Below are 18019 nucleotides of genomic sequence, written 5' to 3'. Positions count from 1 at the left end.
CTTATCTTGCTACAACAGTCCTCTGCATCTAAGTTCTGGAAAGGCCAGTGCTGCCTCACCTTGTCCCCTGGCACTGTCCAGTCTGTCCACCACAGCTGAGCTCAGCTCCTCAACCAGGACCTGTAGCTGGACGTGAAACTGCATCCAGGGCAGCAGACGGCAGGAGCGTGGGGGGCTGCCCTTCTACAGACAGGGTTCGGTGAGCAGGGCCCGTCTGGGAAAGTGCGTTGGAACCTGGGAGATCTCTGCAATAGGCAGCAGTGACCTATGGCTTCCAGTGGTGCCAACCTCAACTCCCCAGGCAGTTCCTCCCTCCTCCTGGGAGCAATGAGCCTTCGCTGGACAAGGTCAGCTCCTGGCCTGAGGCAGGAGGGTGGCCTTGGGGGAGCTCCTGAGGATATCTCCCCTCTGGGAGCTGGTAAGGAGGTGAGGGCACAGCCAACCTGTCAAAGACCCTGACAGGCCCCTGGCCTCCCGGTGCTCTTTGCCTCAGCCCACTCAGAAGAACACAGAAGGGAGAGAGGGCATGGAGAAGGAAAAGGGAAAATGGAGCAAGAGGTGCAGATAGAAGACAGGGGCATGCAAGCACAACACCAGAAACTGAAGCCCAGCCCTCGGGCTGAGCAGGATGAAGAGAGCTCTGTGGTGAGGGAGTTAGACCTGCCAGAAGGCCCCCCACAGCTGACCCCTGACAGGCAGCAGCCAGTGGGGTGGCGGGGCCAATCCCCAGGGTGCCTCACTGCCCACCCCTCCTGGCCTGCTCTTGCCGGTGGAGAGTGCTCTTATTCATGAAGCCAGACCAACTTGAGAAGGAGCTGAGGATTTCAGCTCTTAGAGCTGACGGGCAGCAGCGGGGGCTATCTCCTGCCTGCTGACTCGGAACGGGGCCTGGAAAAGATCCCTGTCTCAGCTGACAGCTGTACTTGGTGCCCAGCCAATACCCCCTGTGGAGGCTGGAGGCGGGCTCCAGGCTGAAGGGCTCGCCTTGAGTGCTGGGAAGGCGACGGCTGCCCCAAGGACGTCAGGCCTGGGGGTCTCATTGCTGGATGCCAGCACCGCAGGGAACTCAGGTATTCTCTGTACATCTCTGTGCTTTCTACATTTCTACAAAGAGCCTTCACCATTAACTTCAAAGATCTCAAAATTTGCCCAGGCGCAGTGGCTCAGGCCTGTAATCCTAGCATGTTGGGAGGCCAAGGTGGGTGGATCACCTGAGGTCAGGAGTTCAAGACCAGCCTGGCCAACATGGCGAAACCCCATCTCTACTAAAAATACAAAAATTAGCTGGGCGTACTGGCAGGTGTCTATAATCCCAGCTACTCAGGAGGCTGAGACAGGAGGATCACTGGAACCCAACAGGTGGAGGTTATAGTGAGTTGAGATCGTGCCACTTCACTCCAGCCTGGGAAAAAGAGGGAAAGTACGTTTCAAAAAAAAGAAAGAAAGAAAGAAAGAAAAAAGAAAATCTCAAAACTCCATCCGCACAGGCTCGCTGTCATTCCCCAGGCATGTGTCTGATATTCTGTGACATTTCACAGCAGTTACTGACTTGGTCATTTTCCAAGTTTCCATCTTCATCACTTTGTTTTCCTTATTTGATATTGACATTTTCCCCCAACAATTATGTGCTCAGAAACCAGGATGTGAACATGAGTTCATGGTTTTTCTAGGATGATTACCAAGTTCTAATGCATTATCTTCACTTACTAAAAATTTATTCTAATAGACTTTTCAAAAATTTCATTGCAGTAAATATTCATCTTCACACTGGCTTTTGCCTCAAGGGTCTCCAGAAGTCTTAGTGGTTCCTTGTATGAAATTCCCATTACTTGGTTGGCCCATTTTTACCCAAAGAAACAGTTTAATGAGGTTCACCCTAATCCTAACAGAGTAGTAAGATTCAGATGGGCATAATAATGAATGCCCATCTCAACTCACTGTTGCTTTGTGCAGGCACAATGATGTATTTTCTATATTGAATCATTTGTTCATCACAACCACCATTCCATTGTGCAGATGAAGAAACTGAGGCTGGCTGGGTGCAGGGGCTCACGCCTGTAATCCCAGCACTTTGGGAGGCCGAGGCAGGAGGATCGCTTGAGCCCAGGAGTTTGAGACCAGCCTGGGCAACATAGTGAGACCGCATCACTACAAAAAAATTCAGAATTAGCTGGGTGTGATGGTGCTTGCATATAGTCCCAGCTACTTGAGGGGCTGAGGTGGGAGGATCACTTGAGCCCAAAAGGTCAAGATTACAGTGAGCTATGATTGTGCCACTGCACTCCAGCCTGGGGAACAGACAGGCTGTCTCAACAAAAAAGTAAATTAAAAATAGAAACTGAGGCCCAGAGGCCAGGCACAGTGGCTCACCAGGCAGTGAAATTATGCTTGTAATCCCCATACTTTGGGAGGCTGAGGTGGAAGGATTGCTTGAGTCCACAAGTTCGAGACCAGCCTGGCCAACATGGGAAAGCCACATCTGTACTAAAAATACAAAAAATTAGCCAGGCGTGGCGGCGCACGCCTGTAACTCCAGCTACTTGGGAAGCTAAGGCATGAGAATTGCTTGAACCCGGGAGGTAGAGGTTGCAGTGAGCCAAGATTGTGCCACTGTACTTCAGCTTGGGCAACAGAACAAGACTCAGTCTCATAAAAAAAAAAAAAAGAAACAGAGGCCTAGAGAAGTTTGAGACCACATGACTGAGGAGGGCCATCTCTCAGCAAGGGGCCTGTGTCTCATGCATTCCCCACATCCCCTATCACTGCCCGGGCGTGAAGAGAAGTTGTATCAGTTGAAAGACATGCTGGTCACCCATCAGGCATCACCTGCCTCACACTTGGTATGGCAGGACCTGGTAGTAATGATCCAATGCATACCACCCCTGCCAAACTGCCTGACCTTTAACGCCTTGCTTTTTGCTTCTCATAAACCACCTTTGAAAGCTGCATTCCAACTGACCTGCACAGAAAGGCAGAAGAATAGAGGGGCGTGAATATCCGAGAACTATTCTGATAGGGGAAAGAATCTGCTGTGATCAAGTCTAGAAGCTCTAATCAGAGCCACACACAACACAGACTGAAGGGAATCTCCATGGGCCCATCCAAGCCCCAGCAGGGCTCAGCTAGACCTAGGGCAAGGAGCTCCACGATGAGGAGAGGTTGACAGGTAGGAAGGAGGCAGAAAATCCACACTGGCCACCCAGGAGTTGAGCTAGGTGGCCCAATCCAATGCTATCAAACATCCCAGCTCCCCAACCCTGGAGGTGTGGCCCCCAGACAGCAAGGCTTCAGGAGAAGAACTAGTAGGCTCAGCCTACTAGCACATCTTCCCAGCAGGAGCCTGAAACACTTTTTCAAGAGCAGACTCGATCAGATGCACACTGCTGGTGGAGAAGGGCCCCTGAGGGTACTCTTCCAGACGCAAGAGGCCTAACGTATCTGTGGCTTTGGGAACTTGGCCTTGGTATCTTGCTTCATAATAAGCAAGTCCTTGAGATATCACTGACTTTCAGCATGAGACTGATCTGCAATTACGTAGCAATGGGTTTGGGTGTGAGAGTATCGGTGCGCGTCATCTGACTCTTCCTGGTGTGTAAGCTCCAGGTATCCATGACTATGTCTGGGCCTCCCTCCCCACTTGTCCCCTGTAATCCAGACTAGAGCTGGGCATTGAGCATGAGCTCAGGAGTTACCTCAGTGGTGTCTGATAACCCAGCTTGCACTTAGGCCTCCTATCAGAAGCCCTTTACTCCAATGGGAAGGAGGCTTCTAATCCAGACACCATGCACTCTGCAGCCCCTCTTCCCGGGACGCTGTAGGAGAGGCTGAAAGCCAGCCACCGGCCTACCCACCTACCTGCCGCAGCGCCTCCATCTCCTCACTGGCCGCCTTCTTCTCAGATGTGCTGCTCTTGAGCTTGGACTCAGCCAGTTCCACCTCGGTCTGCAGCTTGTCCAGCTCAGAGATGACCTGGTCGCGCTCACTCATGATGAGCTTGTACTCGCTGTACACAGCGTCCCGCTCCTCCCTGTATTTCTCCGACTCCTTTGCTGTCTTCACCTGCGTGGTTCTCAGCTCGGTCAGCTCTGACTGCAGCAGCTCCATCTCCCACTGCAGGTCCTTGTTCTGCGCTGTGGCCTTGTTCAGCTCATGGTGGATCGCCTCAAACCTGGGGAGAGAGGCGGCGAGACGTGGGAGGGGCAGGGGCCCTGCCCGGTCAGTGGCCGGCTGTGCTGCTGCCTCCCGCCAGCTCTGCTGTGCTGGACAGTCAAGCGTGAAATTTCAAGTGAAGTCACTCTCTCCACCCCCAAGAGAGAAAAGTCACGGAGTACTAGTGCCCCCAGACCTGGAATTTTTCTCAGCCCTTTACAAATGCCAGGAGTTGAACTGAGGACATCATGCCCTCCGCTCCACTAGAAACAACAGCGTATTTCTCCCACAGTCAAGCCACATTAATTTTAAAAAACAATAAAAACAAAACAATGCCAGGATAACAGCATAAAGAGGCCTTAACGATCATTTAGTCAAACCGCCTCATTTCACAGATACGAACAGTACAGTCCTGTGACAAGGTCATCAAGTTCGCTCGAAGAGCACAGCTCGGTCCTTCCAGGCCGGGGGGCATCTTCCACACAGGCAGCCTGCAAATCACAGCCCATGGCTGCAGACCAGCAATTCTCAGTATGGTCCATAGACGCCGGTTCTGCATGGAGCTCCATGACCCCAAAAAAAGTATATTATCTGATGATTTATGTTTGGGAAACTCTGCATCTTGGCTGCCTCCTGGAGAGTCTATCTACTGCACACCACCACACTGAAGGCTCTGAGAAGTCCTGCAGCAGAGACATCTGTCTGGGTTCAACCTGGCAATGCTCAAACCTATTTATCGCCAGAGAGCACTTTTCATGTGAAACTGATAAATGCTCCAGAGAACTGGTGATTCACAGGCACATACTCTACAAAACACTGTTTGAGGGCATATATCACATCTCTAAAGATAACAGAAGACACACGCCCCAGAGAATTAACTTTCCTATTTGCTAGGTGGGTGACTGTCACAGAGGGGAGAGGCACATGGCAGGGACCAAAGAAACAGGATGCTCAGAACACACCAGTATTTATTAAGCATTGTGTAGCGCAGTTAATACAGCAGACCTGAAATTTCTACATCCTCAGAAAGGCCCGCTTGCAAGGCTAACCACTGAATGGTGTCTGTGAACCTGAAGGTAAACAGGGATGTTCAGATGGGAGGAGGAAGCCATGATTCCCAAGACAGATTCGGTGTCAAAAAAAAAAAGGTTTCCTGGTCAGAAGCATTTTTTGATTGAAAAAGCACCGTAACTCATGCTCTTCTCATCACCTGGGGGTGGTTGGGAACCTTACAGGACCCATTTGCCCCCAGCCCCCCGTGGCCCTAGCCCTACCTCCTCAGGGAGAGGGCACACTGGTGCTGTAGCTGGATGGCCGTGTCCCTCTGCTGGGTCAGCATCTCCGTCTGCTTCAGCAGCCGCTGGTTCTCCTCCCCAAGCTGCTCCAGGCGGCTCAGGTCTGCATTGTGGATGGCGACTTTCTCACTGTACCTCTTCCGCAGGGCATCATAGTCCTTCTTGACCACCTCCAACTTGTCCATGGCCGTGTCATACAGCTTGTTGAGAATCTCGGATGACCCGTTGTGCTTCAACACCTGGAGACCAGACAGTCCCACTTACCAAGGGTCTGGAGGAGGTGGTGGAGGAGACCTCCCACTCTCACTTTTGTCTGTCTGAGGGTGGGACTGATGACAAGGTGGGGGGGTCACCCTAGGGCTTTTGAGAGTCTTGAGGTCCAATTCTCCAGGCCTTGCAGTCACACTGGGCTGATTCATTTAGATTCACTCAGTCACAAGTATTTACTAAGTATTGTGCAGAACAGTTAACACAGCTGACCTGAGATTTCGATATCCTTAGAAAGACCTGCTTGCAAGGTTGACCCTACTGAATGGCGTCTAGGAACCCAAACAGTAAACAGTTCTCTAGGCTGATGTAAAACTTTCTTCCGGTGATATAAGCAGCTCTGGTACTGAGCCTGTACAAACAAAGTGGCTTATGCTGAACACCTGCTTTCTTCTGGGAGTACAGAATCTGGGTACATGCTAGGCAGAGGTACCCACATGACCAGCCCCCAGTAAGACACTTGGGCACTGAGTGTCTAACAGGCCTCCGTGGAGGCCAGCACTTCTCGTGTGTTGTTGGGACTCCATTCTGGAGGAATTCAGTGCATCTGGTGAAACTCCACCAGGAGAGGACTCTTGGAAACTCGGGCCCAGTTTCCTCTGGACTTTGCCTCACGCGCCTTTCCCCTTTGCCGACTTTGCTCTGTGTACGTTTGTTGTAATACATGTCAGCCATTGAGTATAATTACATACTGAATCTTGTGAGTCCTCCCAGAAAGTCACATAGCCCAGAATCAGGTTTTGTAAATCGGACCTCAAGACTCTCAAAAGCCCTAGGGTGACCCTCCATGGTGTAGGGTACGCTAGCATCCCACGCAAATACCTAATATGTCTAGCACTGTTCTAGGTGCTGGTGATGCCAGACAGGACAGAAAGAGGCTGTGACCTGTGGGCCTTTTATCCTAATTTGGAGGGTGTGGACACACAGACAGGCCAAATAAAGCAACTTCAGAGCAAGGTAAGAACTATCAAGAAAATAAAAAATAAAACAGTATAATGGGCTGGAGAGAGCCATCTGAGTAGCAGAGCGGAGGACTGCGAGGGAGGCTAAGGCTGAAGAGGCTTCTTGAAGAAGGTGACTTCAGAATTCAGAGGCAAATGAAGAAGAGCACACCGGGCAGAGGGGAGGGCAGGGACAAAGGCCCAGAGGCAGGGCCTGCGGGCGTGTTCTAGAGATAAAGAGAGGGGAGGGGCAGGGTGGAGTAGCAGGAGCCCAGTGCACAGCGGGAGGTGGATTCAAAGGGGACCTGGAGAAGTGGGCGTGGGCATGGGGGTGGCCACGGTTGCAGGGCTCACAGTGAAGATGGTCTCCTGAGTGAGACAGGAAGCTGTGGAGGGTTTTAAGCTAGACAGCATTCTACTCTGAATGACAGGCACTAAAGTTCATTTGGGGTGCTGTTATAGAGAAAAAACCAAACCAAGAAGATGAGTTAAGAGGTTGCCAGGGGGGCTGCTGGCTTCGGCTAAGCACCTCATGGGATCTGAGCCCTGGGGTGAGTCACTCCACCTCTCTGGGTTTCAGCTTCCGGATTCCTCAAATGCCAAGGCTAGACCAGGTAAGCTTGTCTGGCCCTTCCAGCTCCAACAGCTGAGGAATTCCCTGGCTCATTCAGTGGGATCCTGGGTTATCAAGTGTTTGCAGCCTAGAGAACCAGAACCTGGGACGATGGAATATTCTCTTTGGAGTTAGGGTCAGCCCTCAAAAAACATGAAAAACACAAAAAGCAAAAGAGGGCTTAATTTAAAAGTCAGAATCATAGCAACAAGAAAGTAAGCTCCTTCCTCTAAGGCCTAGACATTAGATCCTAGGACTGTTGACTCTTAAAGAGGAAGTCAAGGAAGAGGGAGAAAGGGAGGGATGGAGGGAGGGAGGGAGGGAGGGAAGAGGGGAAGGAAGGAAGGGGAGGAGAAAGAGAGAAACAGAGGGAAGGAAGGAAGGAAAGAAGGAAGGAAGGAAGGAAGGAAGGAAGGAAGGAAGGAAGGAAGGAAGGGAGGGAGGGAGGGAGGGAGGGAGGGAGGATTGGTTCGTTTCAGGTTCATTCTTTTTCCTTTATTTTTAAAGCGGAATATTTTCTTTCAAGGGAAATCTTACTAGGACACCAAAATATAGAATTTATTTTAAAAAGCAGTACACAGGTGTTTCAGGTGGTCAAAATCTTCACTGTTTTGTAAAATGGCATCACTGTTGCAAAACAGGAATGCACACTGAGAACCAGAACCTCACTGACAGTGCCCGCTCTACATCTAAAATCTTTAAAAAAAAAAAAAAAAAAAAAAAAAAAAAGCCTGGCCAGGCACAGTGGCTCATGCCTGTAGTCCCAGAACTTTGAGAGGCCGAGGTGGGCAGATCACCTGAGATCAGGAGGTCCAGACCAACCTGACCAACATGGTGAAACCTTGTCTCTACTAAACACACAAAAATTAGCTGCACGTGGTGGCAGGCACCTGCAATCCTAGCTACTCGGGAGGCTGAGGCAGGAGAATCGCTTGAACCCAGGAGGCGGAGGTTGCAGTGAGTCGAGATCGCACCACTGCACTCCAGCCTGGGAGAAGCACGAGACTTCATCTCAAAAAAAAAAAAAAAAATTGGGCTCACCCATGACCATAATCTAGTCAATAAACTCCTGAAATCTGGTCAACCAATGCCTTCCACCCACGTCTGGAAAGGTCCAGCATCTAAACTGGATTGCCCTGATTGGTGAGCAATACCTCAAAAATGCCAATTAAAAATTACTTCAGGCCGGGCGCGGTGGCTCACGCCTGTAATCCTAGCACTTTGGGAGGCCGAGGTGGGCAGATCACAAGGTTGGGAGTTCGAGACCAGCCTGGCTAACATGGTGAAACCCTGTCTCTACGAAAAATACAAAAATTAGCCAGGTGTGTTGGCGGGTACCTGGAATCCCTGCTACTCAGGAGGCTGAGGCAGGAGAATTGCTTGAACCCAGGAGGCGTAGGTTGCAGTGAGCCAAGATTGTACCACTGTACCCCAGCCTGGGTGACAGAGTGATACTCTGTCTCAAAAAAAAAAAAAAAATTACCTCAAATGTTTTACTCTCTAAATATCCCCTAAGCCAAGTGAGAACTCCATTGGCTCCAAATGAGTCTGGTTTGCTGGGGAACAAAGGTGGCTGCCATTGCCTGAGTTCCCCACAAGGTGGCAGCCGCGCGGAGACGAGCCAATGCTCTCCTGCAGCGGCTTCCCGCCTTCCCAGCTCAGAAACAAACTCGTTCTAAAGGCAGCCTTGAAATGATACAAAGCCGGGTTCTGGGCAGTAGCCCAGCAGAGCCCACCTCCACCAGTGCATGGCAGAATCAGAAGTCTATACCATGGTTCGGCCTCTTTGCAGTCCCCTGAACGGCTAACCTTGAGGGGCCTGGATCCAGGCCTGTGTGACAATCCAAGGACGATTCAGGGCCGTGGGAATCAGGCTGCCAGAAAGGGCCATGAGAGTGGGCCACGAATTCCCAGTGCGACAGGGTAGGTCAGGGAAATCCCAGCGCAGACCTCGAGGTCCTTTCTGCTGTTCCCCCCAGCCTTCATAACATGATGGGATACTCGGGTCAGAAGACCGAGAGAGAGAGAGATCAGGCCCCATACTGCTTCCACCACGATAACCGCCACCCTCAGCCTGTTCCACAGGTGAAAGCTCCTTGGGAAAGGGTCGTGCTCACCACAAGCTACTCCGCCTCCCTGCAACTCCTAACCTCCGGTTCTCACTCTAGCCTTGGAGTCAAACAGAATAACCTGTTCCCACAGGGCAGCAACCAGATACTCAAAGAGGCTCGCAGGCCTCCAAACACTTCTCACCCTTTCTCTACAAGCAGGACTCCGTGCCAGGCCTGTGCTACGTAACCAACAGCCTCTGAACAAAGCTGGGGAACCAGGTCACGGTTAACTCCGGAGAATCCGAAAAACTAAATCTATTGGTCTAGAATATTTCCCTCTCACCATTAGAGGATTATGTACTTGGTAGGTATTTCCACGTGTACGTGCACACACATGCGCGCACGCGCACACACACATATCTAACTACAGTCAAATGTTTAGCTTCCCAGCAAAGGCTAATGAAAGAGAGAACATTTAAATTTGTCCCAGAATTCTAAAATTAAAGTGATCACAGTTCACTGCAACCTCAACCTCCCAGGCTCAAGTGAGCCTCCTGCCTCAGCCTCCCAAGTAGCTGGGATCACAGGCATGCCCCACCACACCTGGCTAATTTTTTATTTTGTATAGAGATGGGGGGGGGGGTGTCTCACTATGTTGCCCAGGCTGGTCTTGAGCTCCTAGACTCAAGTGATGCACCGGCTTCGGCCTCCCAAAGTGCTAAGATGACAGGTGTGAGCCCCTGAGCCTGGCCTGAGAGTCAACTTCTCCCCTCAGGCAGGCAGCAGTCTTTAGAGATGATGCCCCGCCGGCCTGAGCACAGGACAGTTGGCCTGTGAGTTTAAGGAGAAGGGGGTGGAAGTTACACTGGGGAGGCACAAAGACAGCCATAGTCTGGGCTGCTCCCTGCAGGGAGGCCAGGAAGAGACCAACCCTCCTACCTGTACCCCACACTGGTCAGAACACTCCTCTGTGGGCTTCTCTGTAAGGGATGCCCTTCAGCAACCAGGAAACCCCTCTCCTCCCTTCTTTCAGGCCCATCAAAGGGCATTCATTCAGGATACCTGGGACAAGAAAATCGACATTCATGAATTACAAGTTTTTTTTTTGTTTGTTTTTTGTTTTTTTTGAGACGGAGTCTCGCTCTGTCGCCCAGGCTGGAGTGCAGTGGTGAGATCTTGGCTCACTGCAAGCTCCGCCTCCTGGGTTCATGCCATTCTCCTGCCTCAGCCTCCCGAGTAGCTGGGACTACAGGCACCCGCCACTACGCCCGGCTAATTTTTTGTATTTCTAGTACAGACAGGGTTTCACCATATTATGCAGGATGGTCTCAATCTCCTGACCTTGTGATCTGCCTGCCTCGGCCTCCCAAAGTGCTGGGATTACAGGCGTGAGCCACCACGCCTGGCCAAGAAAGTATATTTTAAAGACAGGGGAAAGGGCAAGGAGGAGGAGACAGAAGACTCTTGGGGCCTGAGAGGTTTCCCAGATAGATTGGCAGGACCTAGGGGAACATGTGCACTGCCCTGGTCTCAGGAATTCTACCTGTAAGGCTCAAACTTCAAAACGTGTGTGTAAAAGAGCACAAAGACACGTGTGTCCACTGAAACACGGTTTGTAACATGGGAAGATGTTGACCACCAAGACGCTCCACACAGAATTTGATTAACACCTGACAGACAACAAAACAAGCAAGGACCTTTTTGGATGTGCAAATTCACAGAAAATGTAAGGAAACCCATGATATATTGTAGGATATTTGTTTTGAAAGCAGGTTTCAGGGAACAAAAAACAAAACTATACGAGTATTAAATGTGACATTTTAAAAAAAAATCTACAAGGATCCACATCCATCCCAATGGTTTACCCAGAGGATGGTCATTTCCACAAAGCTAGGCTGGGTCTGAGGAGGTGGGTGGCTGCCTTCCACATTGGTTGAAGACTTTTTTCTATTTTAACCAAAGAATACGCACTATTTTAGTAAAGAAAAAAGATGCAAAAACACCCTCTACTTAGATTCCCCAATCAAGCCTTGTCAGGGTCTCCTGGGCTTTCTGACACAGCCTAGAAGAATGCCCAAACCCAGAGATGGGGATGCCAGGCCGAGGCCCTCCCCAGCAAAACGCACATACGGACAAAACACCTGTCTGCTGCTCTCAACCACGGCGCCCCCTCCCCCAGGGCTGCCTCATTTCCTCTGAGATAAATCATGCAGAGGGCCGGGAAGCCCCACAAATCCCTCAAGCAAACACGCAAGTCAAACAGCACCATTTACCCTGCAAGGGCCTCTTCAAGTTTACAAGGCGTGGGAGGAACCCGGCAACAAAACTGCCCTTGTCCAGCGAGGTCGACCTTTGCCCTCGGGCCCAGCGGGGAGCAAGCCTGTGGCCATCCCCGTGTCCTCGCTTCCTCTGCTGCTGGCCTACTGCCACCTGGGCATCCACCCCGCGCCTGACGAAGGCAAGAGGGCCCGGGATGCCGGGATAGGGGGCTGGCCACCCAGCAGCTCTGAGATGCTCCCAGCCCTGCTCCCTGTGGCAGCCAGGCCTCTTCTCCTGGTGGGGTCTGGAGGTGGTGTTTGCTGAGAGGCACTGGTCCAGCTGAACTGACCTGGGGGACCCCAATGACCAGGATGCATCCCCACCCCCAACCCTGCTGCCAAGGACCACAGCGGTAGGAAAAGGAGAGCAGGGAATGGGCTGCGGGGTTGGAGAGGAAGACCCTCCCGTTAGGCAGATAGGAAAGGGAGAGGGGATGGGGGTGGGAGGGACATCTCAGTCTGAATGTCTGTAAAGCTGAGCAGGTGCTCAAGAAAGTCAGAGAACAGGAGACAAGGAAACTTTACGCTTCTTGAGGGCAGAGTGCTCTTCCTAAAAAATAATTGTTTTAATTAAACAATGTTTTGTACAGATAGAGTCTCTCTATGTTGCCCAGGCTGATCTTGGACTCCTCGACCCAAGGGATCCTCTTGCTCTTTCCAAAGTGCTGGGATTACAGGCGTGAGCCACTGTACCCAGCCTGGATTTCTCTACTTATGACAAGGTGAAATTCTGAGTCTTTTTTTTTCCCTCTCTGAGTTATAATTTACATACCACACAAAGTGTACAATTCAGTTTAATATATTCACGAGGTTATGAATCCACAAAGTTGTGAAGCCACTACCACTATCTAATTCCAGAACATTTTTATCACCCCCAAAATAAACCAGTACCCATCAGCAGTCACTTCCCAAACCCCAAGCCCAAGACAACCACCAATCTGCTTTGTGTCCACATAGATTTCCCTGTTGTGGACATTTCATGTACCTGGAATCACAGTTTGTGGTCTTTTGTGGCTGGTTTCTTTCACTGGCTGTCATGTTTTTGAAGTTCATCCACATTATAGCATGGATCAGTATTGCATTCCTTGTTATGCTGAATAATATTCCATTGTATGGATAGATCACATTTTATTTATCCATTCATCAGTCAGTGGACCTTTGGGTTGTTACCGGTTTTGGGCTGCTATGAATATTCACACCTCAAGTTTCTGTGTGGACATATATTTTCAGTTCTCCTGGGTGCACACCTAGGCGTGTCGCTGGGAGGTCACCTGTTAGCTCTGTTTAGTTTTTTGAGGAATCACTAGGCTGCCTTTCACAGTGGCTGTATCATTTCTTCCCACCCACAATGTATGCAGGTTCTAATTTCTACACATCCTGGATGAGGCAGATTTAAACCCAGACTTGACAGGATTAGAACAATATCATTAATGACCATAACACTGACTGAGCGCCTCATACACACGGGCACACAGCGCCAGTGCCTTCCACACAGTGTCTTCGTGACAGTCATATAAGACAATTCTGCTACACTGAGATGCTCCAACCTCACACTTTCTAGCAAGGCTGTGGGGCTTCCCGTGGACCGAGGTGGAGTCATATACACTTCTGAAATGATGACTCTCTCAAGGAAGAATAGAATCCAAACTAAACCCCAAGGCAAAAGGTTACCTGAGCCAAGTGTAGAACAAGAAGAACAAACTGCTGGCAAAAGAGCAAGAAAACAAAGCACACAGCAGGGTGCAGGTGAAGGCTGGGAGGGGCCGCCTGCCCACAGGTGGGGGAAGTTACCACACACCCCAGGGCAGAGAAGGGGCTAGAACCCTTAGAGGCCCATCCCCTCGGGCAGCTTCCCGGGAGCTTTGTTTCGACACAGCACCACCATCCTTACCTGCTTCACACTCAAGATTTCTCCAAAGGATTTCTTTTGAGGTTAAAAATATTTTTGCCTTTTTAGAAACTGAAAACCTACAGTCTTTAAATCTGTTTGCTCTAGGAAGCTCCACTGACATGCACAAGGAAGGGTCCCTGCAGGGGGAACGGGCTGTGGGCAGTACTAACCAGAGCTAGCAAGGCACCTTCTACTCTCATTTCATCTTTAGAGAAATGCTCCAAGAGCACCACCCCCACCTCCTGAACCTATAAAGGGTGGAAAGGGTGCCGTTGCAGCTTCTCTGAGCCATGCAGCAGGTGTGAGAAGGACAATCTTCCTGTTGCCAGCTTTCCATTACCAAGGCTCAGTCAAGACCTATGGGCTAAACACCAACCTCTGCCCCAGCCACCTCACACAACCAATTCCCCTAATCAGAGGGCACACAAAAAATACTCTAATAGCTCCAAGTATATCCATCTTAGGGTCCCTTGCTGAGCCTGCCCTGGTTACTCCACATAAAACCTCAATCAATACCGGAGAAAAGAAAATAAACAGCAAGTTTTTCAAGAGAAGCAAGTTTTTCAATGGAATACAGTTTCATTGGAATATGGAATATTCCTTTTTTCTAAACAATTAAACCTTAAAGCCATTAGGCAAAGTAGAGCAAGACAGGGACCTACACTGGGGCAGGTCACCCCAGAGGGGATATCACAGCTGGCACGGAATGAGGAGGGGGTCCTGGCATCACATGAGGAGACCAGGCCTAGCAGAGAGAAGGCATGGGGTGGGAGAGCCCACAAAGGGTCAGGAGGGGATGGGAACGGGATGGGGGACTGCAGAGGGCATGGGAGGCAGCTACACATGGGGGATTGACCAAGTAAACAAATTAAGAATAACAGGAATCGGCAGGGCACGGTGGCTCACGCCTGCAATCCCAGCACTTTGGGAGGCCAACGTGGGTGGATCATGAGGTCAGGAGATCAAGACCATCCTGGCCAACGTGGTGTGAACCCCGTCTCTACTAAAAACACAAAAATTAGCTGGGTGTGGTGGCGGGCGCCTGTAGTCCCAGCTACTCAGGAGATTGAGGCAGAAGAATCGCTTGAACCCAGGAGGCAGAGGTTGCAGTGAGCCAAAATCATACCACTGCACTCCAGCCTGGGCGACAGAGCAAGACTCCGTCTCAAAAACAAAAAAACAAAAACAAAAACACAGGAATTATGGTTGTCACTGTTTGTTTGTTGTTTGCTTGATTGGATTTTTTTTTTTTTTTTTTTGAGGCAGAGTCTCGCTCTGTCACCCAGACTGGAATGCAGTGGTGCAATCCTGGCTCACTGCATGCCCTGCTTCCCAGGTTCACGCCATTCTCCTGCCTCAGCCTCCCGAGTAGCTGGGACTACAGGCGCCCGCCACCACGCCCGGCTAATTTTTTGTATTTTTAGTAGAGAAGGGGTTTCACCGTGTTAGTCAGGATGGTCTCGATCTCCTGACCTCATGATCCGCCCACGTCAGCCTCCCAAAGTGCTGGGATTACAGGTGTGAGCCACTGCACCCGGCCTTGTCACTGATGTTTTTAAAGGAAGTTACACAAACAAAAAGGGTGGAAACCACAATGAACCTGTGGTCTTGGATTAGAATTGAAAGTGTCAATGTGAACTCATGGCTTTCAATCTACATGTCTGATACAGAAATACAGATATACATATGTGTATGTATGTATGTGTATGGCCTTGTGTACATGTACACTTAGCTACTTCCTACTTCTTTCCACTGAGAGGGCCGGGAAACAGTGCTAACCCAAGCTACAAGCACATCCAGCACTTGGTTGGCTGTGTTTTTTTTTAGAGACAGGGTCTTACTCCATCGCCCAGACTGGGGTACAGTAGCATGATCATAGCTCACTATAACCTCAGACTCCTAGGCTCCAATGATCCTCCTGCCTCAACCTCCTGAGTAGCTAGGACTACAGGTGCACCACCATGTCCAGCTAATTTTTCTTTTTTTGTAGAGATGGGGTCTTGCCATGTTGCCCAGGCTCATCTCAAGCAATCTCTCACTTTGGTCTCCCAAAGCGCTGGGATCACAGACGTGGGCCAACGTGCCTGACCTGGCATTTACTTCTCAATATTATTCTCCATTAAAAGGAATGAGGACTACTTGGGAGAAATGGCCAGTCTGCAGGAGCTGGGCCTACCTGCTGCTGCTGGGCACGGAGGTCACCGATCTCCTTCTGGTCCTCCTCGTGGAGCCGCTTCATGTCCTCCCACGACTGCTGCAGCAGGTTTCGCTCCCGCAGCAGCTGCCCATTCTCCCGCCTCAGCATGTCCACGTCATCCTTCAGCCGAGTCTGGTCACTCAGGAGCCGGCTGTGGAGTGTGCTGAAACACCCGGTACATGCTCAGTGAGCCCCAGCCAGCCCCTCACACCCTGCCCCACCCCAGGCCATCACCAGCCTCAGGTCCCAACACTTCCCGTAGATACAGCGGACAGGAGCCAATGGCAGCTAGGTCTGTAGCACTCAGAGGCAAGCCAAAACCTGCTAACAGCCCAATTCCAGAAACATCCAAATCACCACTTACAAACCTGACACCAAAAAGGGCACATGTGTCTCCAGGGAAGGGAGACAGGCCCCTCTGGTACAGACCTAGTGCCTCCAAATACTGGGGCCTGGGCAAGTATCAGCAGGTGGGCAGGCAAAGACCCTCAGAGGGGTACTGGGAGACCAAAGGGAAACACTCCTTGGGCCTATCCTCCAGGAAGAAGTTGCACTACGGCCCCTGGACAGAGACCCAGAGACCTGCCTGACTCCTGCTGCATGTTCTGAATCACTTTCCTGCCCGCCAGGTCTCTGAAGCTGGCAATAAGATGTGAGGGATTAACAGCCTTGCTTTACACTTAGGAAAACTAGGGCCCAAAGGCACAAATACAACTGCTGTAGGCAGACTGCTTGCTGCTTGCACAGGGACAGAACTAGAACCAGAACCCCTGGCTACCAAGTCCAGAGGAAAGAAGGGCAAAAGCAGCTGTCTGTGGATGCTGGGGACCCTGGCCAAGCAGGCCTCACTCACTGGTAGAAGTCAGTCTCCTTGGCCACCTCCTCACACCTCTTCAAGGCGTTGGTGTGCTGGTTCTGCAGGCTCTGCAGGTCCGACATGGCTCGCACGCACTGGATCTTCAGCCTCTCGTAGTCAGGATTCAGCCTATGGTAGGGCCTGGCCCAGAGAGCAAACGGCCCCATGAACACAGGCCCCAGGATTCACATGGACAGGGGAGCCAGGTCCTGGATTAGGCCAGCCCAGTGGTTCCCAAATACTGGTCCCCTATGCACCACACACACCTAAGTGTTTGTTAAACTCAGGTATCCTGGCCTCACTCAGATCCACAGAATCAGAATCCCCAGGATAGAGGGAGCCATGGTTGCCTGAGCTCCCTGCATAGGCCTGGAGAGCTGAGATGGTGCCAACTTGTTCTGTAGGAGCTCCCAGGAGTCTCTACAACAACTCTGAGTCCACCAGAAACCTGTGATGAAATGTCTCTTCTCTGTAGGCTGGGCATGGTGGCTCACGCCTGTAATCCCAGCACTTTGGGAGGCCGAGGCGGGTGGATCGCTTGAAGCCAGGGGTTTGAGACCAGCCTGAGCAACATGGTGAAACCCCACCTCTACAAAAAAATTAAAAAATTAGCCTGGTGTGGTGGCAAGCGCCGGTAGTCCCAGCTACTCAGGAGGCTAAGGTGGGAGGATCACTTGAGCCCAGAAGGTTGAGGATGCAGTGAGTCAAGATCACACCACTGCATTCCAGCCTGGGCAACAGAGAGGATCCTGTCTCAAAAATAATAAATAACATAACATAACATAAAATATTAAATAAAAGAAATCTCTCCTCTCTTTAGAACAGTGACTGTCAATCTTGGGTACACATTAAAATACCAATGCCCAGATCAATTACATTAGCATCTCTAAGGATAAGACCTAAACATGAGAATTTTTAAAAACTCCCCAGGGGTTCCAATGTGCAACCAAGGTTAAGAACACTGGCCATGAGCAGTGATCTCAGAGTAGGGTTCCCAAACTTGCAACACAGTATCATCTGGGAACTTGTCACAAATAGATATTCTCAAGCCTAGCCCCAGCCCCAGTCCTCCTGAGTCAGGTGTTCTGAAGGGAGGGAAAGAGAGGCAATGATCTGTGCATTAACAAGCTCTGTGGGTGATTCTGGTGCATGCTCAAGTTTGAGGACCCTTTTTCTAGAGCAGAGGTCAGCAGACTTTTTTTTGCGAAAGGCCACATAGTAAATACTTAAGGCTTTGCACACTACATGGTTTCTGTTGCAACCACTCAACTCTGCCTTTGTAGCAGGAAAGCAGTCATAGACACTTTGTAACCAATGAGCATGGCTGTGTTCCAATAAAACTTCATTTATAAAACAGGCAGTGGGCCACAGTGTGCCAACTCTCATGTGCTAGCACATTCACGTCTTCACTCGTCCTGCCTTTGGGCCAAATGGCTGAGGG

General features: G+C 50.6%; 1 protein-coding gene across 3 annotated transcripts in view; it reads right to left on the bottom strand.

Moving 5' to 3' along the window:
* The window catches only part of DLG5 (discs large MAGUK scaffold protein 5), a 135980-nt gene that overhangs the window by 47609 nt on the left and 70352 nt on the right, over positions 1-18019 (bottom strand). For 2 of the 3 annotated variants that reach the window (XM_007962848.3, XM_073019032.1), the window contains exons 4-7: positions 16576-16719; positions 15702-15885; positions 5424-5683; positions 3856-4168 (exon numbers count right to left, since the gene is read on the bottom strand). In XM_007962848.3, coding sequence (XP_007961039.2) covers positions 3856-4168; positions 5424-5683; positions 15702-15885; positions 16576-16719 — 901 coding nt within the window. The remainder of the gene's footprint in view (positions 1-3855; positions 4169-5423; positions 5684-15701; positions 15886-16575; positions 16720-18019) is intronic. The other variant, XM_007962849.3, reaches the window with a different exon arrangement.

The sequence above is a fragment of the Chlorocebus sabaeus genome, chromosome 9 (assembly GCF_047675955.1).
Source record: "Chlorocebus sabaeus isolate Y175 chromosome 9, mChlSab1.0.hap1, whole genome shotgun sequence".
Lineage (NCBI taxonomy): Eukaryota > Metazoa > Chordata > Mammalia > Primates > Cercopithecidae > Chlorocebus > Chlorocebus sabaeus.
The sequence above is the reverse complement of the archived record's forward strand: the minus strand, read 5'-3'. Positions and strand labels throughout refer to the sequence as shown.